Consider the following 25941-nt stretch of genomic DNA (forward strand, 5'->3'; position numbering starts at 1 on the left):
TGTAAGCTTTTTAAATGGCAGTCTCCTATGTCTAGTTTCCCTCTCTTTGAAAGCATTCTCCATCCTTTATGCCACTGTCTGATGATCTTTCTCTAATACAAATTATGTCCCATACCTGATGATAATTGTCCATGCTGCATCATCCTCCACAGCTTCAAGTCTCAGCCCCTTAGACTGGCACACAGGACTCTTTTTCAGCCTATCTTTGTGGTTTACTTTCTATCTACCTTTTTAGTCTACTTTTCTGGGCACACTCTGTCTTCCAACCATGTCAAAGTATTTTGCAGCTTTCCAACTGAGATGTACATTTTGTCTTTACAATTACATGCCTGTAACTTTCCTATTCAGTGCCAGAAAATTCTATTTCTACCTTCTTTGGTTTTCATTGATCGTTTTCTGACTATTGATGACAACTGTAGGCAGAAATCAATTTAGCCCTCATGTGGTTCCAGAGAGTGAGCTAGGGTGTCCCTTCCTCCCATAGCAGCTACAGACACCCTCCTTGTAGATTACTAATCCCGCTGTTTTATTGTTCTTCTTGACTCACCTTCACTGAAACAAGACAATGTAAGATAAACACACTCTCACTGATTTACTTATCCCACCTTGTAGAGGTGCATAGAAGGTACCCCAGCAGTGTTTGCTGAAGTGATTACTTACCTATGTCAATAACACATGAATCATTAACAAACATTAAGTTTGGGCTCATATCTTTACTACAAGATCCACAAAAACAGGGATATTGTTTATCATTTGTTTATCATCAGACCTCCTAACAGCATGTAAACTCCAGGAGGTGCAAGGGAAGGGAAGAAACTTCTATCCTGTTCATCTCTGAACCTCTACCTAGAACAAGACTGACACTTCATGTATTGGCTGAAATACAGAAAGAAAAGATGGAAGGCAGAGTCAAGGGAGGGAGGGAGGGAGGAAGACACGGGAAGGGAATGAAGAGTGAATCTTATTTAGCAGAGGTTTATCTACTGAAGGTGATCCAGGCTTAGAGCCATACATAATGCAACTCTAAGATATAAATGTGCAATTGGAGATGCTGATAGAGGAGATATCATCTTGCAGATTTAATTTTTAGAGTCAGTTACACACAGGGACTTCCCTGGTAATCCAGTGGCTAAGATTTTGCACGCCCAATGTAGGGGGCCCATGTTTGATCCCTGGTCAGGGAACTAGACCCCACTTGCTGCAGCTGAGAGTTCACATGCCACAACTAAAGGTCATGCATGCTACAATGAAGATAAAAGACCCTGTGTGCTGCCACAAAATAAATACATACATTAAAAAAAATAGTTGCACAGGGCTCTGATTTACACTTAGAGTGTTTCAGTGCTGTGCAAAGTGTGAAACTCGTGTCCAGAGACTTCACTGCACAAGACAACTCCATTATCCTGTGCTCTTGTGAGTCTGTGTCACCTGCAACCAGTCAGACCAGTGGATGGACCATTCATAGGGATCAATAAGTGCTGTCCAGAGAGAGGAATGACAGCAGTGAGCAAGAGGGACAGAGTTCCAGCCCTCCTAAGGCTTGTGTTCTAGAGTGGAGAGGCATACAATGAAGAAGGAAACAAAACAATTTTAGATGGGAGTAAGTTCTGTAGAGAAAGTAAAACATCAGACAAGTAGTTACAATAAGGTGAGTGTTAGGATTGGGAAGTACAAGGCCCTATGCAGACTATAGCAGTGGAGGCAGAGCATTCCAGATGATTTCAGAGGGATCCGCCCTGCCCTTCCTCTTCTGTGCTGCTTCTTCCTCCATTCCAGGGGCTTCAGCAGCCACCCAGGTTTACACATCAGTGCCGACTCCACACTTTTGTGGGGCTGCCTGTCTGTCATTGCTACTGGGCTGCTGGGAAATTTTACGAGCTCTTCAAGTCACCTCTCTGTTGCTGCCAGATCCTCCCTCCTCCTGCCAGCCCCTCCCACAACTGGACAGTTTCTGTGAATTGTGTCAATAGCCCAAGTCAGAGACCTGGACATCACTTCACCCTGCCCCTCACTGGGCACATCATCCAGCCAACACCAAAGCTGATAAATTTGACCTTCTCACTGTCTCCTGAATTCAGTCATGCCTTCCTGCCCTATTGCCATGTCCCTATTTCAGGCCATCAGGATTCCCCGCACCCCACCCTCAGTGACCACCACCTCTAGAAGCCTCGTTTCACACTGTGGCCACACTGGTATCTGCAAAATATGAATGTAGAGCCGACTCACTGGGAAAGACCCTGATGCTGGGAAAGATTGAGGGCATGAGGAGAAGGGGACAACAGAGGATGAGATGGTTGGATGGCATCATTGACTCAATGGACATGAGTTTGAGTAAACTGCAGGAGATAGTGAAGGACAGAGAAACCTGACATCCTGCAGTCCATGGGATCACAAAGAGTTGGACGTGACTTAGTGACTAAACAGCAACAAGTCCCATATGCCCAGATCCCTTCCAGGATAGGATTAGCATGGCCCTCCTGACCTGATTCCCCACCTATCTCCCAAAGAAATCACCTGTTATTCCTTCCTTCCATTCTATGTGCAGCCATGCCAGGCTCCAACCCCCAAATATACCACATACTCTCCTCAATATGTATACTCTCCTCAGTATATAACATCCGCAATCCCCCTGCCTGCTGAGTCCACTTCCTGACTTAGTCATCACTTCCTAGAGGAGGTTGCCTTGACACCCGCCTCTCGGGCTCAGCTTCACTCCCCACTCTTGGTTCCCACAGTACCCACACTTTCTCCACTGCCCCATCTACCTCCCATGTGTCTGTTTTGGAGGATAGGAGCTGTGTGACTCATTGAGTTCACAGTGCCTGTGAAGGGCAGGAGAGCTATACACTGCACCCAAGTTGTCCTCCTCTCTAAAAGTGGGGGCAACAATACTACTTACATGTTAGCTGTATTGTGAGGGTTAAATGAGATAATGAGTAGAAAATACCTATCACAGTTGATACATAAAGAGTAAAGGATAGTTATTATTAGTATATGATGTTGCTTACACTGAATTTAAACAAGCATTGAAGTTTGAAATGCATTCAGGAAAATGCATAAAATCACATGTGTACAGAGCTCAATGAATTTTCAGAAATGATTGCACCCTTGTCATCAGCCCCAGATAGCACTATTTTATTTTTTATTGAAGTATAGTTGATTTACAATGATATGATAGTTTCAGGTGTACAGCAAAGTGATTCAGTATTTGATGTTCTTCAGTTGCTCAGTCGTGTCCAACTCTTTGAGACCCCATGGACTGCAGCACGCCAGGCTTCCCTATAACCTGGCTCAAACTCATGTCCATTGAGTTGGTGATGCTATTCAACCATCTCATCCTCTGTCATCCCCTTCTCCTCCTGCCTTCAATCTTTCCCAGGATCAGGGTCTTTTCCAGTGAGTCAGCTCTTCACATCAGGTGGCCAAAGTATTGGAGCTTCAACTTCAACATCAGTCTTTCCAACAAACATTCAGGACTTATTTCCTTTAGGATTGACTTGTTTGATCTCCTTGCTGTTCAAAGGACTCTCAAGATTCTACTTTATATGTACTAGTGTGTATCTGTTTATCCCAATCTCCTAATATCCCTCACCCCATTCCCCTTTTAGTAACCATAAGTTGGCTTTCTGTGAGTCCGTTCCTGTTTCTGATTGGTAAGTTCATTTGTATCTCTTTTTTAGACTCCACATATAAGTGATATCATATAATATTTGTCTTTGCCTGACTTACTTCATTTAGTATGATGATTTCTAGGTCCATCCATGTTTCTGCAAATAGGCATTATTTCATTATTTTTTATGGCTAGTACTTCATTGTGTATATGTGTCACATTTTTTTTTATCCATTCATCTGTTGATGGACATATAGGTTGCTTCCACCTCTTGGTTATTGTAAATAGTGCTGCTATGAACATTGGGGTGCATGTATCTTTTCAAATTAGAGTTTTCATCTTTTCAGGATATATGCCCAGGAGTAGGATTACTGGACCATATGTTAACTGTATTTTTAGTTTTTTAAGGAACCTCCATAGTGACTACATCAATTTACATTACCACCAACAGCAGATAGCACTTTTTTTAAGGTTCAAAGGTTACCTTCTCAGAGAGGCCCTCCCTTATGTCTCGCCCCTACATAGAACTCATCATCAGACATCCTGAAAAATTTAACTATATATTTTATACATTATCTATCTCACCTGACTCCAACATAAAGTGCAGAAGAACAGGACTTTTTTTTTTTTTTTTGTCTATTTTGTTCACTGTTGTATCCTCAGCGCCTTGAACAGCGCTCGACACAGTAGGTATGCATTCAGAGTGAATGCATAAATGCTTATATTCATTTCTTTAAGTTCCCTGGTGCTGCTGGCACTGTCATGCCTGAGAAACAGTGCCCTCCCAGGTTAGACAGCACAGGACAGGGACTGTCTGCTCCTAAACTGCACAGAGGAACCAGAGATCAAATTGCCAACATCCACTGGATCATCGAAAAAGCAAGAGAGCTCCAGAAAAACATCTATTTCTGCTTTATTGACTATGCCAAAGCCTTTGACTGTGTGGATCACAATAAACTGTGGAAAATTCTGAAAGAGATGGGAATACCAGGCCACCTGACCTGCCTCTTGAGAAACCTATATGCAGATCAGGAAGCAACAGTTAGAACTGGACATGGAACAACAGACTGGTTCCAAATAGGAAAAGGAGTACGTCAAGGCTGTATATTGTCACCCTGCCTATTTAACTTCTTTGCAGAGTACATCATGAGAAACGCTGGGCTGGAGGAAGCACAAGCTGGAATCAAGATTGCTGGGAGAAATATCAATAACCTCAGATATGCAGATGACACCACCCTTGTGGCAGAAAGTGAAGAACTGAAAAGCCTCTTGAAGAAAGTGAAAGAGGAGAGTGAAAAAGTTGGCTTAAAGCTCAACATTCAGAAAACTAAGATCATGGCATCTGGTCCCATCACTTCAGGGGAAATAGATGGGGAAACAGTGGAAACAGTGTCAGACTTAATTTTTGGGGGGCTCCAAAATCACTGCAGATGGTGATTGCAGCCATGAAATTAGAAGATGCTTACTCCTTGGAAGGAAAGTTATGACCAACCTAGACAGCATATTCAAAAGCAGAGATATTACTTTGCCAACAAAGGTCCATTTAGTCAAGGCTATGGTTTTTCCAGTAGTCATGTAGGGATGTGAGAGTTGGACTGTGAAGAAAGCTGAGCGCTGAAGAATTGATGCTTTTGAACTGTGGTGTTGGGGAAGACTCTTGAGAGTCCCTTGGACTGCAAGGAGATCCAACCAGTCCATTCTAAAGGGGATCAGCCCTGGATGTTCTTTGGAAGGAATGATGCTAAAGCTGAAACTCCAGTACTTTGGCCACCTCATTCGAAGAGTTGACTCATTGGAAAAGACTCTGATGCTGGGAGGGATTGGGGGCAGGAGGAGAAGGGGACAACAGAGGATGAGATAGCTGGATGGCATCACCAACTCGATGGATGTGAGTTTGATTGAACTCCGGGAGTTGGTGATGGACAGGGAGGCCTGGCGTGCTGCGATTCATGGGGTTGCAAAGAGTCGGACACGACTGAGGGACTGAACTGAACTGAACTGAAACTGCGCAGGGCACACATCCCATCCTGCGTGGTCCACCTATGAGTTCTTTATCCTCACTCCTCCCTGGCGAGCCTGGTCCACCCCGCCCCAGTTTTGCGTGCCTAATAATTAAAATAAGTAATATCTACAGCCATCATAATAATCTGGTCCGCCGTCTAGAGACTACCGGCCTGGTATCCCTCAAGGGTTTTCCCGGAGGCCGGAAGCACTCCGGGTGGTGGTGCCTCTGCCACCTCCACCATGCACCTGGTCAGTCTCCCAGCCAAGTGTTTTGCCTTCAATGGGTCGCTCAGCTGGCTGATGAAGCGTTTTATCATTCACCCCATTTCGTCAGGGGAGAAGCTGAGGCTGAGAAAGGAACCGGCCACTGGGATCTTCTGACTCCGAATCCCGCGGTCTTTGCCACCACGCCCACCACGACCAAGTGCGGTGATTCACCACTGTCGCCTTTGGTTGGTTTCATACCCCTTTTCCCTTCACCAACCATCGCAGCCGGAAAGAATGTGCAGGTGCGGCTCTGGGGTCAAAGCAAATGGCTGAGAACAGAGTTGCTGCAGAAACAAACGCCTAAGGAACCAGGCACTGGCCGGAGCAAGAGGGGCCCCTCACACAGGGTGATCAGGCACACTCCGAGGACGTGAGGCTTGGCTGAGACCAGGGTGGTGGGAAAGAGCTGGTCCCACGGGGTACATGTTGGGGACGGGTAGATGGTAACCACGCGGAGAGAACAGCAAGTACTCAGCTCCTTTTATATCCACTACCTTGTCTGATCTTACCGCACACTTTGAAGGGGGACATTTCGGCCCCATTTTACAGACAAGGAAACCGAGGCCCATAGAGATGAAGACTTTCACTGAGTTGGGATTTGAACCGGGCTCTCTGAAATACACTAAGCTGAAGCTCTGTCCAGCCCGCATTCCCCGCCCCCTCCTTCTTCCCGCACCGTGACCTTAACTGGGCACGTGCTGGCCCCTCGCGCTCCCCACCTCCCCGCACTGTCCCACTTAGCCCCGCTCGGGGAGGGCAGACAAGGGTGGGGGGCTCTCTCAGGGACCGCGGGAGCCGCAAGGGGCTTGGGGTCCCGGGTTAGAAACCCCTTGAGCTGGCGAGAGGGACCCCGCCCGCGCGCCCCGCCCCGCCCCGCCTCTTGCGCGGCCGGCCGGCGCTGCCTCTGTCCATGGTCAGAGCACCCGGGTAATCCGCCTTTCTCTCCGCCCGCCGAGTCCCATTCATATTCTAATCACAGCGCGGCCGGCCCGCGAACGCCCGGCCACTCTATCGGGGCCCGCGCAGACGCAGCCTGTCCCCCGCCCCACTTCCACTTCCAGCCCCCCGCCCCCAGCTCCTCGCCACCCCCCCCCCACCTCTTTTCTGCACTTTACACCCGGCAGAGGAGGGGGGGTGCCTGGGAAAACGGCGTCCCCCCCTTCAGACGCCGAGGCTTCTCACCAACTTCGCGGCTGGCTGGGGGCGGGCGGGGGCGGGGGAGGGAGGGAGGAAGGGCCGGAGACACAGACAGACTGACAGACAGGGTTACGGGAAGAGGCGGGGGCTGCGGGGGGTGTCCGAGAGACCAAGGGGGATAGAGACAGAGAAGGGTAGAGCCCCAGGGGGAGACAAAGAGATGAGGGAGCAGGGGCTAGACAGAGACGCAGGCGGCCCAGCATGGAGAAGACGCGGGAAGAGAGGGACAGAGGGACCGGGGAAGGAGACAGATATACCCAGAAGACGGAAAGTTCTGGAGGGGGATGAGTCAACCCCCTCCCGCCCCCCCGCCGCGGCCAAGCGGCCTTGTCGCCGCCCAGGTTGGGGTGGGGCTGGGGTCCTAGGGCCATAGTGCCCCCTCCCCTCCCCCCTCAGCTCTCCACCCTCCCCACGCGTGTCCGTGGATCCCCGTGGCTGGGACAAGGCTTGTTTCATCCCCAAGGCTCCCACTCAGAATCTAACCCGGGACCAAACCTGGGGCGGGGGCCACAAGAGGAGAAGGAAAGAAGTGGGGCCCACTCGTGGCCGCGTAGGCGACTCCCCAGGCTCCTCGGGGTCCCCTGCCGCCGCCCCCTCACCCCCTTCCCATGCCTGCGCCGTGCCGGGCCGGATCGGGGGAGGGGTAGGCAGAGGGGGAGGGGGCCACATCTAAGCCAATTTTGATTTCGCCTGTAATGAGTGCCGGGCGAAGGCTGGAGAAGGCCTCTGGAACTTTAAATAAGAAAAACGTTGCTAATGCTATAATAGAAGGGGGAAGTCGGAGGGCTGGGATTGCGTCGCTCTGAGCCCCCCTTTTCGGAGGCGGCTTTTCTTATTCAAAACAGGCCCACAATGGGCTTCACAGTGCGCCTCGCCACGGCCCCATCTGACGAGCGGCCATTCATCAGGCCGGCTGGCCTATCAATGACATTGCTCCCATCGGGGCTCCTATAAAATGATGCTTTTTCCCATGAAACATCCGCAAACATTTTGACGGGTTTGGCTTTGCCCGGCTGGATTACTGAGTGTCCCCTCTCTGGCTCGCTCTTTCTCGCTCCCCCTTCTCCGAGCTCTTTCCCTTCTCTCTCTCCTTTCTTCTTTCTCTTTCTGCCTTTTCCTTTCCTTCTTTCTATCCTTACATCCTTGGACTCTCTGCGTCTTTCCTTCCCTCCTTCCTCCCTTTCTCCCTGGGCAGCTCTAGCACAGGGGATCCCCAAACATCAGGATTTTTGGGGGGCGCCTGTGCTGTCCATGGGAAGAGCATGCATTGTGGGTTACTGGAGGAACCCGACATGGATTCCACAGGTTAGTCCTACTGGTGGGGGTTGGGGGTAGACATTGGGAGGGAAAGAAGAGGTAGAAGGGGAACTTCAGAAAGAGTCGCAAAAAGTTCAGAAGGGTCAACTTGACAGTGGAACCCCAGGAAATAATGGAGCGTGCAGAAGTTCTCAATCTCGTGCGATGCGCGATGTGTGTAAGCGGATGCGTGGAAGTTGTGAGTGTGTGTAAACGTGTGATTGTGTGTGTGTAAATGTGTGTGCGCGCGCTGTGGAGTGCGCTTTCGCTTGCCCTGGACATAAAGTTAAGTAAAGATTCGCTGGTTCGCGGCGAGCTCGAGGTGCCACTTGCAGAAACTTTGCGAGCCGACCGCCCCTTCCTGGGTCCAGCTCCTCCCCCGGTTTGGGGGTCCCGGAATAGCGGTGCGTTCCGAGGCTGGTGGCTGGGGCCAGGAAGCCGAGCGGAACGCCCCAGAGGCGGGGGAGGGCGACGGCTCTGCACAGCGCCTGGGAGGTGGGGACAGAGGCTCCAACTGGTGGAGATGCGCAGCTGGAGGGAGTGGCAGAGGCGAGCCCGGTGGTCCTGGGGAATCCGCGCCCGGTCGGGAGGAGGGGGCCCTGGGCAGTCCGAAGCGCGGTGCAGCCTCCTTGGCCGGAAGGAGTACCTGACGATGCGTTCTGCTTGGGGACAGTAACTCTACGGAAGAGAACAGGATGCTGCGCGGCTGGCAAGGCCTGGCGTCTGGGTCTGCAAACTGCTCGGCACTTTGGGTTCTGTTGGCTGGAGGCGCCAGGTTTGGGGGTCGCGGCCGTCCGTAACCACGGAGAAAGTAAGCCAAGGCATCTTTTACAACGAAAAAGCCCAGCGTCTCGGTTCTTTTTCCAGTAGAGCCTCGCAGCTCTAGTACGTTTGAGGAGCCGCCAAACTTCTATATCAGAATTGTGCTCCCTACGCCCCTTCCAGGTGGAAGAAATTCTCCGGAAATTCACCTCCTCCTTCAGTTGCAGAGAGTCGGGCATGACTTAGCGACTGAACAAGGACAACCCTCAATTGCCGTCTTCCAACCAGTGCACTCCTATCCCGGCTAGGTTGCAGCCTCGGAGTTTCTTGGAGAGGCAGAAACAAGCCGTGAGAGCAGCCTGGGCCGAGACAGCAGCTTGACGCGATGCTTGGGAGAACGCCTAGGAGCATCCATCCGCTGCTGGACTTTGCCGCGCGGAGCAACAAGTGCCTTCCAGCCTTTGCCATCCTTAACACACGCGCCTCTCTTCCCTGAGCAAATAAACAAACACACGACGGCATCCCCACCTCCACCTGCAGGCTGGAAATGAATGTGGACTGGGAGTAGGGGTCATTCGGGCATCGGCCAGATGTTCTTCTTCCCATTCTTGCAGAAAGGTTTCCAGCCCCTTCTAGCTTCTGCTGGGGCCCTGGTGGCCAAGATGCCCACCACCCTCTGGCCAGGGGTATCTTTGATTTTCCAGGAAAATTGTCTATTTCTGATCTCAAGAGATCAAACCTCTCCTTTTCGGTCCCCGCCAAGTGGGTGTGGGCCCCCTGGGAGTGGGGATGGGCTGACCCCCACAGCCTTCCTTACTATATGCAGTGACAAATGAAGGCAAAGAGAAGGGTTACCTGCCCTGCGACTGGCTACCGAGTGCGGGGCCAGCCCTAACTGGGTCCTCTCCGCTGGCGGTAAAGAGGGCGCCCAGAGAGAGAAAGGATCCCTTCCCTCCATACTTCCATGAGAAGTATTTATGCCACCATGCATGTCCTGAGCACCCCAATTTTAGAAGTGAATATCCTTGAACAAAACTAAACCCATGTCTGCATGGTTTGGGGCCAAGTGTTGATATTTGCAAGGGGTCCACGCAGGACTTGAGGTGTCTGTGCGCCACACCAGCACAGCCCAGCTGGGGGTTTTAGCATCCCCCTCAACAGGACTGGAACTTCTCTGTGCATCCTGGGATAGCTGCGGGGTTGTGGAGAGCTTCTGTTTTCTGTTCTATCTTGTGGTCATGGAGACACCTTGTCACTTTTACTTAATGCAGACACCCCAACGGGTTCTGAAAACTTTTCTCCCATCCACCAAAGGGGAAGGGAGTGGATGGCTAGATGGCCATCCTGAACTCAAAAAGTTCTGGGGAACTCAAAAAGTTCTGGGAAACCCAGCGGGACGAAATGACACGAGGCGTACCAAGTGACATTCTCATGCGGGTTTGCAAAACCGACGGCGAGGGAAGTGCAGCTGGCTCGGCGCGGTCCGGTCCAGAACCTTCCCTCACCTCGCTTCCAGAGAATTTAATCCCATTAACTTTTCTTTGGAGTTTCCCTTGTTATGTAAAGGTTCCTTTCTTCCCGGCTAGCTGGGACCAGCGCTCCTTGGAGCAGTTCGATTCTGCTCCTTTAACGGCAGATTGTGCGCAAATCTAGGGCCGAGCCACGAATATTATTGTTAGTAGTATTTCATTCCGAAAAGGCTGACACAATCGATTAGCAGCAAGTGCTGAGGCGAACTCCGGAGCATCCCGGGTCAGAGAGGCCGGCGGGCCAGGCCACCGTCCCCTACTCTTAAGAGGAAAATTCCCGCAACGTGCCTCGGGCCCGGCAGGACGGTTTTGCAGGGGCCGGGGCTCTAGTGTTCCGCCTGGGGGCCACTTCAGCGTGACCTGCGGCAACGCGCCCCTTTGTTCTGCACACGGAGCTGGTAATATATTCCTCGAGTTTTCCCCAAATATTCAGCAAGTACGGGTCTAAGACAATGGCCCCGTCGGAGGAGGCTGGGGAGCCGCCGGCGCGAGCCTCTGGGCCCTGGGCTAGCCCGCCGCCGAGCGCCACAAAGCTGAGCCGCTCTCCCCGGAGCTCCGCGGCGCGGCCGAGCCCGGGGAGGCGGTGGGGGCCACAGGCGCGCGCGTGGGGCCCGGGACGCGCCGTCCGGCCGGTGCGCTGTTGGCAGTGATATTGTTCCCGGCTCGCGCAGAAGTCCCGCACCGCGCAAAGCCTCGCGGATCCCGGGGTGGCCAGCCGTCCCCAAGCGGACCGCCGCCGCGCCTACATGTTGGTGGCCTGTGGGTCCAATCCCGGCGGTTCTGACAGGCGAGCGTTGCTCAGTTACTCAAGGTGCCTGGAGATTCGAGAACGAGAGGAGGAAAAGTAGGTCGAATTTTAGGCCACAGAGAACTTGTGCAAAGTGGGCCGGGGCCAGGTTGGTCGCCTACGCAACAGAAGAATTGTTTCTTGTTAAACGGGATGGCGCCTTAGCGACGGGCACTGATGAGCCCGACCTAGAGACGTCTGCCTCTACCCGCTTTCCACCTGGAACTCCAAAATCCAGAGCCGCCAACGCACCCCTAGAGCCTGCTTTGAGGCCCCTGGACCACAACGGCGGGAAGGCACTCTGGTCTACAGGCTCCCGGCTCAAAACAAGGCCCGACCTGGCTCCGTGGGCCTGCAGGTGGGGACATTCAGTGGCTTTGGCGTGGGGCAACGGGACAGGGAGCGCCCAGGTGGGACGGGGCTCTAGGCCTCCTCCATCCTCTCCCAGGCACGGCCCTAGGAAAGGAGCCGCTTTTTCTGGCCCTGGGACCCGGACTGCGGGCTTGGGGAACAAGGATCGGAGCTCTGAACTTTGCCCTCACGTCCAACCCGGACTATCTAGCCCTCGTTGGACCTGTGTGTGTGTCCCGTAAAGGAGGCATGCTCGCTCCACCCTCGCCACCTGCCAAGTTCCGGCGTCTGGGTTTGGCATCAGGATCCAGTAAGAGCCGCGTGGTCCCCAGGTCCCCTAGCCGTGTGGCTGCAGCACTAGGCAGCACAGCGTGCAGCCGGGGATCCCGGAGTCCGGCTCGCGACTTGGTGCAAGTGGCCCAGGACAGCGCGCTTTCCCACCCGGCCTGCAGGTCCTGGAGACCCGGAAAAGTTTGCTGTGGCCGCCGCGCGGCTAGGCCCTGGGATTTCCATAGCTGCGCGCGCTCCCCTCCCCAGCGCGTCGCCATGGAGACTGCTGGAAGTTGGTGGTGGAAAACAGACCCAGCGCAAAGCAAAATATTATGAGTGCAGTTGGGGTGACTTCAGGGGGGCAGGGGACCGGAGGGCATGAGCGGGAGCCAGAGGCAGAGGCCGACAACAAAAGGCCGAGTACGCGGAGGAGAGAGGAGTTCGCACGGGGCCTCCCTGCCGCTGTGTGAGAGCCGGACCGTCCTGCTTCCCAGAGGCCCCGAGGTCTCTAATTTCTCTCCAGCAGCTACACCTTTTCTCATTCCGCCTCTGCCCCCACCCCGCCACCCCTCCTCCTCCGGGTTCTCGTCCAGCCTCCTTCCCCATCCCAAGGTTAGGCGCCAGCTGGGCAGTATGCCCGCCTCCCCCGCGAGCCACAGGCTCTCCAACGTGAAAGGTTCTGGCATTTCTTCCCCTGGACCCATGGGTCGCCCCAGATGAATTTCTCAGCCCCACTTCTTAAACGGTATCTGAAAAAGTGAGGGCTTAGAATAATGCGGGAAAGAAAAGAGTAGGAGGTGCCTGGTCAGAAATTTTGGAAGAATGGGACGGGTAGTAAAGGGAAGATTCTATGGATTCTTTTACTCTTTTGTGCAGTGGGGAAAGCTCCAGGTTATAATTCTGACTGAAGCACTTTGGATAAATCTTTGAGCCTTTCCAAGATTAATTTTAATTGTCTGTAAAATGAAGGGTTAGACAACTCCCAGACTGGGATTTTCTGACAAGTTAGACGGATTCTTCTCTACCATAGAGGCCAGGTTACCACTATCCCAACTGTGATCCACTGCACAGTTAGTGAATCTCTCCTCAAACTAATAATATACTAAAATAGTTTTACAAGTCATTTAGGATTTTAAGAGTCAAGAACCTTGGATAACCCCTTTTTAAAGGCCTATGATTGCCTTTGTCAATTACACCTAAGGAGCATTCCTTAAGGCATTAGGTTTTATGGGGCTGTGCCTAGGGTCGATTTAGGGAACATTAAAATGCCTCTAGGTGATGAAGCCACCATCACAGACCCTCACCTACGCTGGATAAGAAGACACACTGGCCCATGTGACGAGATGCTACCATCAAAAGAAAACCAGACTTTACTCTCCATTGCTTAAGCTTTTAGGAAGAGATGAGGCTCTTCTCACACTTGGCCACTCCTGGTGATACATTCAGCAGAGGAATCCTTCCCTTCTCTCCAGATTCTGTGGCCTCATCTGTAAATGAACAGATTGGATATAGAGACTGCCATGGTCTGTCTGAGAGTTTGTAGTTCATTTACATGCCTGTGTGTCTGTGAACTCTGCCTGGGACTTGGTTTATAAAGTCGTTAGTTTATCACACACTGAGCCTCATAGGCACCCCATGAGAGAGGCATTTTTTGTGACCTGCATCAGGCACAGGGTTTCTCTTCCATTTTCAACACGGCAAGGTAGTGATTTTAAGTCAAGTTGATGCTTGTGTTTGCCTGGTGTCTGTGCAAAAAAAAAAAAAAAAAAAAAAAGGCTGAAAAGATATGGAACAGTGACATCACAAGTTGGATGCCAGAGAGTCAGGTCTCCACTTGCCTAGGCCCCTGATTGCTTGTCCCTGCCTGTTGTACAGGCCTTTTGGGACAGTCTTCAGCTGCCCCTAGGGCTCCACAGCTCTGCAGGATGGAAAGGTGTGTGTGTGTGTGTCAGGAGAGCCGGGTTGGATCTCTGATGTTGTTTCTTTCCCACTCAAGATACTTGCAGTTTTATCAAGGTTAGGGGAAGAGAGTAACTCAAAGATAATTTGGAGGTGTTGGGTAAAAGTAAAAAAAAAAAAAAAACAACTTTGGATGAATTTATCAGAGTTTTTATTTTATTTTATTGAAATTTTAGTCTGTCTCACTGACTGAGCACCTGTTGGGTGGCAGTGCCTGGAGATGAATAAGGCCTAAGTCCCTGCTGTTAAGGACTTGAAAAAGTTTTGATGAGGGACGGTATGGGCATATTTAGAGCGGTGAGTGCTACAAGGGGCAGAAAAAAAAGGTCCCCTTGGGGCCTGGAGGAAAGCATGCTCTGTGTTGTTGACTATCTACCATATGGCAACCGTGTTTAGGGCATTTTCCCACACATTAGCCATTTATGTGTGTGCTTAGTCGCTCAGTCATGTCTAACTCTCTACAACCCCATGGACTATAGCCCACCAGGCTCCTCTGTCCATGGAATTTTCTAGACAAGAATACTGGAGTGAGTTGCCATCTCTTCCTCCAGGGAATCTTTGTGATGCAGGAAGCGAACCCATGTCTCTTGCATGGGTTGCCATCTCCTATTCCAGGGGATTTTCCCCACCCAGGGATCGAACCTGTGTCTCTTGCGTCTCCCGCATTGGCAGGCAGATTCACTAGGGCCACCTGGGAAGCCCTTAGCCACTTACGGCTGATCACAATTCTGTGTTGTCCTATTTTAGGATGAAAGAGGGTCTGGAACTTCCATGGGGGTCACAACTAGTACCTGGCGGAGCTAGATCAGAGGCCAGGTTGGGAAAGCCCATTCCCTCTCTCCACCCAGGCTGTTTCAGCTGGACACTCATAGAGTGCTAGCCTGGTGTGGCTTGGTGATGACGCTGGCCACCAGGTGGGTTTGAATCCAACTTGGTGAGAAGGAAATGCATGGATGAAAGTGAAAGAGCAAGGAATGTTGTGCCCTCACGCTCCAGAGAAAACCTCGCTGAAGCTGTCATGTGATCTGGGTTTGAAGAGGGTTTTAAATGATGGCAGTGGTAGGGAGCAGTGCCTCAAAACGGTTGGGTACAGCCTTTGGGCAAATGTTAGCTTGTTTCATTCCTCCATTCAAGAATTCTATGTGTCTTCTATGTGCCTGCCCTGCATTCTGCTAAATGCTGGGCTTAAAAAATGCCATCTCTGCTCCTCTGGAGCATACATTCTAGACAGACAAACAGATAAATACCAAAATAATCTCAGCCAGTGATACATACTATGAGGAGAAAATGTTCTCCAGATGAAGGAAGATAGAGCGTGGTGGTGGGTAGGTTGCTGCCTCTCACAGGGTGCCCTTCTGCCCCACGGAGCTGTGTGTCTTTGGTCTGGAAGCTTGATATTGCTGGGCTTCAACTTACTTATGGAACTGATAGAATGGTTTGATAGGACTGTTGTGAGTATGCAATGTAAAAGTGGTACCAGGTAGCATATATTCAATACTTACTATATGTCTTTGATAAGCATTTTAATTTAAATGCATTATCTAAATAATGCTTACAATAATGCTATGAAGAAGAAACTATTATCACTCACAGTTTGAAGGAAGAAACTAACAGGCTCAAAACAAGAAAGTTTCTGAACTCTAGAAGCTAAGCTGAGATGCACCTTGACAACATGGGGAGCAAGATTGATCTTAATTGTGTGTGCTATAGTTTCCTGGGAAAGAAGGCAAGTAATACATCTAGCTTTTTGTTTTCATTTTTAAAGCTAATGGTTGTCAAATGCCTTTCATATGCCAGACGTGTACTAAGCACTTTAAATTCATTATTAGTTATATTTTAAAGTATATATTAGGGGTGCTATTATTATCCACTCCATTTTATACATTGGAAAATGGAGGCAGATAAAGGATGTCCTTAAAGTGGATAAGTATCCTAACCAATAAGTATTCCACACTGTTGGTTACAAGGCTGTAATATCTTTTTCTTCTTTTTTGTTTTAGCAAGGGAGAGGGTTGTGTTGAACAGGATGTCCAACTAAGTTCATATCATTTTAGCAAAACATGCTATTATCTCCCCATAAGAAAGTGTAAGGATAGTCCTTTATACTGTGGAGACAATATTTTAAATTGTTGTTGGCAAAAATAAGGACAAAAAAAGGACATCTCTTGGAGAAGGAAATGGTAACCCACTCCAGTATTCTTGTCTGGATAAGTCCATGGACAGAGGAGCCTGGCGGGCTGTAGTCCCTGGGGTTACATGACTGAGCATGCATGCATAAGGGTAGAGGGAGATGGGTTGGGAGCAGTAAACTGGTAGAACTAAAAAAAGGGGACATCTCTTTACTCCAGATGTGAAATGCACTGTTGGGATTCATTTGAAGTTTATCATTCACTTTGTGAATGTCTAGGCTTCATTCATGCTCATATATAGACACAACCAAGATACACAAATGAGGCAGAAGCCATTCAGTACTGTGATTATTTATGTAGCCTTTTGGTAATTTAACAAACGATATATTGCAGCTAGAAGTCATTCACACATATGTGTGTTAATCCATGACTTCAGGTGGATGTGGGTGTGACTTAATGAAAAGAACATGGGCTTTGCCAAGGCTGAAATCTCAACTCAGTCACTTGCTTGCTGTGTGACCCGGGGAAAATGACCTAACTTCTCTAAGCCTTGCTTTCCTTATTTCTGTGTGAAAAATCCCCTCCTTACCTTCCAGTGTTCTTCATAGAATATAAGCAGCCAGGGAGGGGGAGGTTGTTGGGTGAAATAGGTGAAGAGGATTAAGAAATACAAGCTCTGGCTATAAAATGAATAAGTCACAGGGATGTAGTCAATAACACTGTAATAATTTTGTATGGTGACAGATGGCTACTGGACTTGTCATGGTGATTGTGTGGGAATGTATATGATTGTCAGATCACTGTGTTGTACACTTGAAACTTACAATATTGTATGTCAACTATACTTCAATAAGAACAAAAAGAGGATATGATGAGATTGTGCACTTTAAGCTTTTTTCTTTTTTTGCTAAGTCACTTCAGTCATGTCCGACTCTGTGTGACCCCATAGATGGCAGCCCACCAGGCTTCCCCGTCCCTGGGATTCTCTGGGCAAGAACACTGGAGTGGGTTGCCATTTCTTTCTCCAGTGCATGAAAGTGAAAAGTGAAAGTGAAGTTGCTCAGTCGTGTCCGACCCTCAGCGACCCCATGGACTGCAGCCTTCCAGGCTCCTCCATCCATGGGATTTTCCAGGCAAGAGTACTGGAGTGGGGTGCCATTGCCTTCTCCGACTTGGCTCCTAGAAATTGCTCAGTAAGTGGCAGATCTTATTATTATTAAAAACAACTATCTGGTCTTTCTCTGCCAAATTCTAGGTGTCTAGTTGGGAAAAGGGGATAAGAATCCTGAAAAAATTTAGATTGTTTCTGCATATCTAGATGTTTTCTGTACTAAGTGTGGTGCGTTGCTCACTCGCTTCAGTTGTATCCAACTCTTTGCCACCCCATGGACTGTAGCCCGCCAGGCTCCTCTGTCCATGGGATTCTCCAGGCAAGAATACTGGAGTGGGTTGCCATTTCCTCCTTCAGGTGATCTTCTCAACCCAGGGATCGAACCCGTGTCTCTTTCGTCTCCTCCACTGCAGGTGGATTCTTTACCACTGAGCTACTGGGGAAGCCCCCCAGTAGTCTCAATTCTCATGTCAGGATAAATAATTCTTTTCTAAGAGGATTGGACTGAGGGATTCATCTTATTTTCATTTCTCTACCTTTTCCATGAACAAGGCATTTTCATGCTTCTGTTCGCCATGGTTTTACCCTTGTGTTTTCCAGTTTGTTAAAGGAAGAGGAAAATGTGTCTTTGTAGAAGCAACACCTGTTGACTGGGATGTGACTCCTGGAAGAGAGTTGCAAGCTGTCAGAGAAGCCTCCTTGCACAACCCCGATGCCCTCTCTGTTCTGGAAGGTGATGGCCTACGTTCTTCATCCACCCCCTCCATACTTGTAGGCATCACTCTTCTAAAGACTGAACCATTTTACACTTGGTTTTCAAGAAGTAAAGAATTCAATTTCAAGTGAATCTTTCTCTGAAACTCGTTTTAACAGGAAACCCGTTTAGTCCTTTTTGCCTTTCTTGCATATTTTTCTACTGTGAGGAGAAAATGTCCATTTGTTCTCTTTCTGTTTTTACAACTTGATTTTATCTACATTGTGGTTTTTTTAGTTTTTGAAATATTTAACAGCTTTCTTTAAGAGAGAAAGATCACACAAAGCAGAGAAGAATGCAATTTGGCCCTTATGTCCTCACAGGGTCCAAATTTGGACAACGGGGACTGGATTGACCTGTGCCCGTAGGTTGTGTGGTCTCTGTTGTCTGATCCTCAGAGCAGAAGTTCTTTAAAATAGGTGTATAGTTTCCGCTTTTGTGGTTGGTTAATCCTCAGTGAAATATAAAAGCATAATCTGCCTCTGAGAAATCAAAAATCATCAGCAGACAGGTGAATCTGTATGTGTTGGGTTTATCTTGTTGTGATTGTTTTGCTTTAATTTAAGGCGATAATGAGAAAGCTTTTGAAAAGGCTGCAACCCAGTGAAGGTTGGTTAGGGCTTAGTGTCCTGCGTGTTTTCTGACAACCGATTTGTGCTAAAGGTCAGCATTGTTTAGACGCAGCCTAAGTGAGATTGATGAATGCAGCAGGTTTGTATTTAACCGGAAAGGAGAATTACTACTTCATAAGCACTGATCCTCTGAATACATCGTGTTGAAGGAAGTGCACTATCAGTGAACACACAAGTGAACTACTCCTGAACTAGATTTTGGACTGTCATTTGAATAATCTTAAGAGTGATTAGTGGTTGCTAATCATGCCACAACTAATTTTTGAGGCACAAGTGCATCTGGTGGAGAAACATGTCAACATGTTTATTTTGAATCTTGTGACTGCTGTGAAGTCATTTCAAGCTGATATTAGACTTTTGAAGAAGGAAGTGTTTCTTTGAATGTTACAATTACAGGATTTATAATTTTTCAAAAATGAGCATGGGAGATATTTGAGATATATTGATGATATTCCACATCATCTTTTCCCCAAATGATTAGTCTAAATTAGGGGTGTTCATGCATGTACTGTATTTATAATTTGTGTACTGCTTCTAAATGCTCATGGGTAAGTGAAATTCCTATTGAAGTTATTGGGGTCTTATAAAATTCCAGAATTGGGCTCATAGCATAAACTCACATATATTTATGATGGAATTGACCTATTAAACATTTTGACATGTTTTCTTTGTAGTGTTCAGTTTCATTGCTGATAAAAAATCTAGAGTTGGGGGAGAATTTGGATGCCTCTGTAAGCTCTTTATTCGATCAAAAAGAAAATAACTAATTTTATGTCATCCTTATGCAACTACTAAAACAGCTAAAATTTGTTTTTAGTTTTTTTCTTTTACTTGATGATGTCTTTTACACAACCAACATAGTTTATCCATAAAGCATTATTAGACATCATAAAAAAATAAGTAACTTTGGCTGAGAAAGCTCTGGGAGTTTTACAAGGAAAAAGATTCCAGACGGCTTGAGGCCCTCAGTTAAAATGTTCAAATTTTTAAACATTGAAAAGAAGATTTCTAAAGCATTGAGCTGTTGTTGTGAGAGAGCCTTTGGTCTCCGTGAACTTTTATTTTCGACTCAGTGGGCAAAGTTTTTGAGGTTGCTGTGGTTTGGGTAGGGGACCTTTTCAGAAATGCCAGGCTTTTAGGAAAAAAAAAAAAAAAAACCCACAGCTTTTCTTCTAATCAAGGCTCTGTTTTAAAGTTTGAAAACTTTGCTGTGATTAGAAGAATGAATTATTTCTCTGTTTCGTTGGGGTTTCCTCTGGGTGCCCAGGCTGCAGAGTGTTCTCTGCCTGTGTTACCTTGCAGGGCACCCCAGAGGCACTGGGAGCCAGGAGGGCTGCCTGCCGGGAGCTGGTCCCTGCCACACCGTACCAGGTATGAGAATCACTCAGAGGCCGGCTGAGCCCTGAGCACAGCTGGGAAATCACACTGGGCAGAGGGGATCCAGAGAGGTCCAAGAGATGAGGAACCTGAAGATAGCATTCCCAGTGGGTCTGTGTTTTGTTTAAAGTTTTTCTTGGTATTGAAAGGTGATTTAAAAAGAAGAAAGGGGGAAAAAAAACCCACAAAATCCATCTAATTGTACATAGTACCTGGAGACTATATATTGATACATAGATTATTTTCGAGAAGGGAAAGGGAATGAAGAGAGAAAGAAGGAAGAAAGAGACAGAGGGAGGGAAGGAGAAAAGTACACTGAAATTATTTTGGTAATTAATGGCAGGCTGACCTAATGAGCTATTTTCAAAATTATTTGTTGCTTTTTTAACAATGTGACTCATTTTTTGAAATTGAATAGCAAGTTAATAACATTTATAACCTTTTCCAATCACTGTGTGAAATGCTTATGCATGTTAACTCAATTAATTCTCATACCCAACTTGTGGCATTAGTTACCCATCTTGTAGAAGAGGAAATTGAGGTGCAGAAAGCCCAGGTAACATCTCCAAGCCAAACAGCCAGCGGCAAATGAAGATTTGAACACCAATTTTTCTGATTTCAAAATCAGACTGCCTCCTTGCCGCCTAAGACCAGGAGTTAGAAGGAGATCTTAGAGATGTCTTTGAGAGATGACTTTGGCCAAGGCTGCTGACCGAAGGGGCTCCTTCCTGTGGGGGTCCCTTCATACCATGTATTCCTTTCATCTGAGTTCAACCTGGCACCACCGCTGGGAAGGTATTTCTCGCCTGCCAGTCACTCTGGCCAATTTGACATCTTACATCATCAAAGGCTTCATACCTATTTACTCACAGACTGCCTGCTTTTCCTTATAATGCACGTGTGTGTGCTCAGTCAAGTCCAACTCTGTGACTCCACGGACTGCAGCCCAAGCAGGCTCCTCTGTCCATAGTATTTTCCAAGCAAGAATACTGGAATGGGTTGCCATTTCATACTCCAAGGGATCTTCCCAACCCAGGGATCAAATCTGTGTCTCCTGCATTGGTGGGCAGATTCTTTATCACTGCTTGGTTAGGCATAAAAACCTTGGTTGTTAAAATAACAGCCAGCCCCTTCCACTGCATAGCATGTTATCGTTTGCCATCACTGATATAATCATTAACTGCTCTGGCCCTGGAATCCCACAGGCTTAGTAAGAACTGGCTTTGCCATGGGCTAGATAATCTGAACTCAGCAAGTCATGTGACATCTCTGAGCCTCAGTTTGCTTGTCAGTAAGGTGGGGCCATGCATAGCACCTACCTTATAGGGTATTGTGAACATTAAATGAATTAGTCCATATAAAGGGGTCTGCACAGGGCCTTTGCATGTTGTAAAAGCTCAATAAACAAAGGGGTTTTGAGGACTTGCTTCTCCTTGAGTCCCTGTAATAGCTTCCAAGGGCTTCTCTCCACTCCCTGTCTCTGCCCTCTGCCCAAGACTGCATAGGAGAAGAAAACACTTTCCACAGCACTTCCACGATGTTCAGTCTTTTCAACACGTGACCTCATAAGCCTGTGACCTGGGCAGGATCATTCCCATGCTGTACTTAGGGAAATTGTCACTCCATGGGATTCAGTCACATGCATTGGTTCATTTTTGTTGTTGTTGTTTAGCCGCTAAGTTGTGTCTGACTCTTTGCGGCATTATGGAATGTAGCCCACCAGGCTCCTCTGTCCATGGGATTTCTCAGGCAAGAATACTGGAGTAGGTTGCCATTTCCTTCTCCAAGGGATCTTCCTGACCCAGGGATCGAACCTGCATCTCCTGCATTGCTTCATACGGCAAGAGTATCCAAACTGAGGTTGTTATGCTACCAAAGCTAGTTGCATTTTTTGAAGCCAGGCCATCTCCACACAAATTAAAAACAGGCAGTTCCAGGGAAGGGGCTGGGGGCTTCCCTTGTGCCTCAAGTTCTGACTGGCTTAACTTTGGCTCTCAGTGTACATACTTCCCATCCTCGTTTTCCGTGTTTACTTGATGCTTCTTCCTTTGTTTCTCAAGATTTCCACCCGTGTCATTATTCTCTGTGCTTAGTGAAGTGCAAAGCACCTGCCAGAGTGTCTGACACAAGTCAGCACTCAGTAAGTATTTATTTAAGATATTAATCAACCCCTCTTTCATATTGTGAGGAATGCTGCATCTCTCTGCCTGCTTTCTAGAAAGCCTGACTCAAGGCTTTGTGCAAGCAAGTCCTTGATAGATTAACTGCAGATTCACTGAGCCCCTGTGAACCAGGCATGGAACTGGTGCTTCATTCATTTATTTCTTTCCCTTCCTCTTCTCTCCTCATTGAGCTGCTCTTCTGTGCCAAGCGCTGTCCTAAGAGTGGGGAATCAGGTACAGTCAGCTCTTAAGGAGCTTATTCTTAGGAGCATATTAGTACTAAGTACTAATATTAAGTACTAAGCATATTAGTACTAAGTACTAATATTAGGAGCATGTTATTCTCCTAATCCTCATAATAACCTCACGGGGTAGATATTTTTAATATAGGAAGAAAATTGAGGTCCGTGAGGTTAAGTAATTTGCCCCGGGTTGTGGAGTTTACCTAGCCCCTTTTAAGGGGAGGATTAGAATTAATGCCCTCCTGGCTTCCCAGGCCATGCACCAAGAGATCCAAGTATCAAACAGAATGATAACAGGAAGGAGCTAAAGAACAATGCTGGGGAGGTGGGTCTGATATAAGAATTACACTATTGGTAGCTAAGACTTACATAGTGCTTATCATGGAAATACTCTATGCCTCACTATAGAAATCCCATGAGGTGCCATTATTACCACTCCCATTTTGCAGACTAAAAAAAAATTGAGGCTCAGGGAAGTGGAGTTGCTCACCCAAGGTGACAGCAAGACAGTCCGACTTGAACCTTGCAGTTGAGCCCACGGTCACGTGTCCTTAACTACTACAATATTAATTCAAACAAACCAGAAAAGTGCCTCAGGCATAAACAGGTGCCTGGGACTCATGGTGGCTCCATGCGTCTACAGCTTGCTCTGTGCCACTCCTTTCCCTGTGCCGCCTGCTCTCCAGGTATGCTCTCCCCACTGCTAAAAGTGGAGAGAAAATGACAATTTCCCAACCTGCTTAAGCAATTATGTACATTAACTCTGGTGTTCTCAGGGATATTTTCAGAGCAGGGAGCTGCTTTTACATTGCATTTGTCTTTGACAGGAGATGGCACTGAACATCTTAGGTTTAATTTTCTCTAGTCTCCGGAAACTGTTGGTGAGTTCAGGATCTGTGAAATATTGGCATTGGTGTATCCTTGGGCTTCCCTTGCTAATTCTTGTTATGTTGCAAATAATGACATCTTAATTAATCTCTGCCCACTTCAGAGTTTTCTACATTGAGTTTTCCTAAAGTAAGAAGGGGCAATAACATTTTTGAGCACATATTGTGTGTCTGGTATTATTTTAGACACAGCTTAGTGCTCACAACGAGACTTTAAGATGTGTAATTATGGGTCTCATAAGATTGCCAGGAGAAATATCAACAACTTCAGATATGCAGATGGTACCACTCTAATGGCAAAAAATAAAGAGGAACCAAAGTGCCGCTTCATGAGGGTGAAAAAGGAGAGTGAAAGAACTGGCTTAAAATTCAACATTCAAAAAACTAAGATCATGGCATTCAGGCCCATCACTTTATGGCAAGTAGATGGGAAAAAGTGGAAGCAGTGACAGATTTTATTTTCTTGGGCTCTAAAATCACTGTGGATGGAGACTGCAGCCATGATATTAAAAGATGCTTGCTCCTTGAAAGGGAATCTATGACAAACCTAGATAGCATATTTAAAAGCAGAGATATTACATAGCTGGCAAAGATCCATATGGTCAAAGCTATGGTTTTTCCAATACTCATGTGTGGATGTGAGAATTGGACCACAAAAAAGGCTGAACACTAAAGAATTGATGCTTTCAAGCTGTGGTGCTGGAGAAGACTCTTGAGAGTTGCCTGGACTATAAGAAGATCAAACCAGTTAATCCTAAAGGAAATCAACCCTGAATATTCACTGGAAGGACTGATGCTGAGGCTGAAGCTCCAATAAATTTGGCCATCTGATGCAAAGAGCTGACTCACTAGAAAAAATCCTGATGCTGAGAAAGACTAAAGGCAAAAGGAGAATGGGGCGGCATAGGATGAGATGGTTCTATAGCATAACTGACTCAATAGACATGAATTTGAGCAAACTCCAGGAGATAGTAGAGGTCTGAGGAGCTTGGCATGCTGCAGTCCATGGGGTCGCAGAGTTTTACATGAGTTAGCAACTGAACAACAACAACAAAACGTAAGTTAATGCTTAGGTTAGAGTTAGCTGGCTCAGTTGCTAGGCTGTGTGATCTTGGGCAAGTCATTGCTATGATGATGATGTTGATGAGGATGATGGTGCTTGCTTTGAGAGGCACCATTCCAGGAGATGGCAAAAGTGTCACCTTGGACTCACTCACATAATGCAGTGACTGAGACCCCAGCAGATCAAGAAGAGACATGGGACACTGTGGCTAGGCCAGACGAGTGGATACAGTTAGCTAGAAAGAGGACACATTTCTTATCTCTTCTCATCTCACTCATCTGTTTTGATTCAAGCCTTGAAGACTTAAACTCTTGTAGTGGCCTCCTACTAGGGGGGACTTTAAGTGCCAGTTAGCCTGGGGCAGTCCTGGTTTATGTGCAGTGTGTTAGTCGCTCAGTCGTGTCTGACTCTTTGTGACCCCATGGACTGTGTAGCAAGCCATGCTCCTCTGTCCATGGAATTCTCTAGGCAAGAATACTAGAGTGGGTAGCCATTTCCTTCTCAAGAGGATCTTCCTGACCCAGGGATCAAACCTGGGTCTCCTGCATTGCAGGCAGATTCTTCACTATCTGAACTACCATGGAAGCACCTGGTTTATGTATATGGTCCCAGCAAAATTCTTACCAGCATTGCTTTTCAGTATCAGAAGTGTCCAGGTTTAGATGATAAGAGGTAGGGTCTCATGCTTCCCTTTCCCTCCCCCACTAAGACTGTGTTCAGCAGCCCCTGATGGAGCTGCCCACAGAGCTGATTTGCTTCTGCCACACTCTGCTTGAAAACTTTTAGAGGTTCTCAACTCTCTACTGAATAGAATCCAGACTCCTTAACCCAGCCCTGAGTATGGAGGCAGTGCTTTTATGTGCTCATGCCACACAGCACCTTACAGAATGTTAGTTAAGCAGGACAGTCTCATTAAGCACATGTTGAATTAATACCTGTTCTTGAATGTGTCATTTTCCTGCCAGCCCCGGGGCCTTTGCACATGCTGTCTCTCCTGCCATCCTCCCTCTGTTTACCTGGGGTAGGAATATGTGTCTTCTTACTCTTCAGCCGTCAGTTTGATGCTACGTATTCTGAGAAGTTTCTCTGACTCTCATGGGTTAGACCAGACCTTTTTTTTCCCCTCTCCCCTGGCTTTCTTGGTAATGACATCTCTATTTGTGAGATTATTGAATAGCTGACTCCCGCACTAAACGCTAACATTCCACAAAGACAGAAACTGCCTGTCTTCTTCCCTCCTATGTTCCTACTGTCTATCTGAGTGCCTGTAACAAGTTACCCCATAAAGAGTTGGTAAACAGTGGGATGTATGAATGTAAGGCCCCTCACAGGCTGAGGCTGTCCTTTCTGAGCCAGTGCAGTTCATGTCACCTGATCAAACCCTGCAACAGAATCTTAGCACACTTGGAATACATATGAGGTTCTTACTCCGGCCAGCAAGTCGCGCATCCTAACTCCCTGACCTCATTTCCTACAGCCCTCCCCCTTCTTCCCTCTCCCCTACCATGCTGGTTTCCCAGCTCTTCCTCACACCCTCGAGCCCCCTTCCACC

The 25941-nt window shown here is 47.7% G+C and overlaps 1 protein-coding gene across 1 annotated transcript in view; it reads left to right on the top strand.

The window, feature by feature from the left end:
* Positions 1-7747: 7747 nt before the first annotated feature.
* RFX4 (regulatory factor X4) overlaps positions 7748-25941 on the top strand; it is a 172485-nt gene continuing 154291 nt past the window's right edge. Inside the window, exon 1 of the mRNA XM_061417197.1 lies at positions 7748-8383. Coding sequence (XP_061273181.1) covers positions 8341-8383 — 43 coding nt within the window. The 5' untranslated portion in view covers positions 7748-8340. The remainder of the gene's footprint in view (positions 8384-25941) is intronic.

Source organism: Bos javanicus, chromosome 5, assembly GCF_032452875.1.
Source record: "Bos javanicus breed banteng chromosome 5, ARS-OSU_banteng_1.0, whole genome shotgun sequence".
Taxonomy (NCBI): domain Eukaryota; kingdom Metazoa; phylum Chordata; class Mammalia; order Artiodactyla; family Bovidae; genus Bos; species Bos javanicus.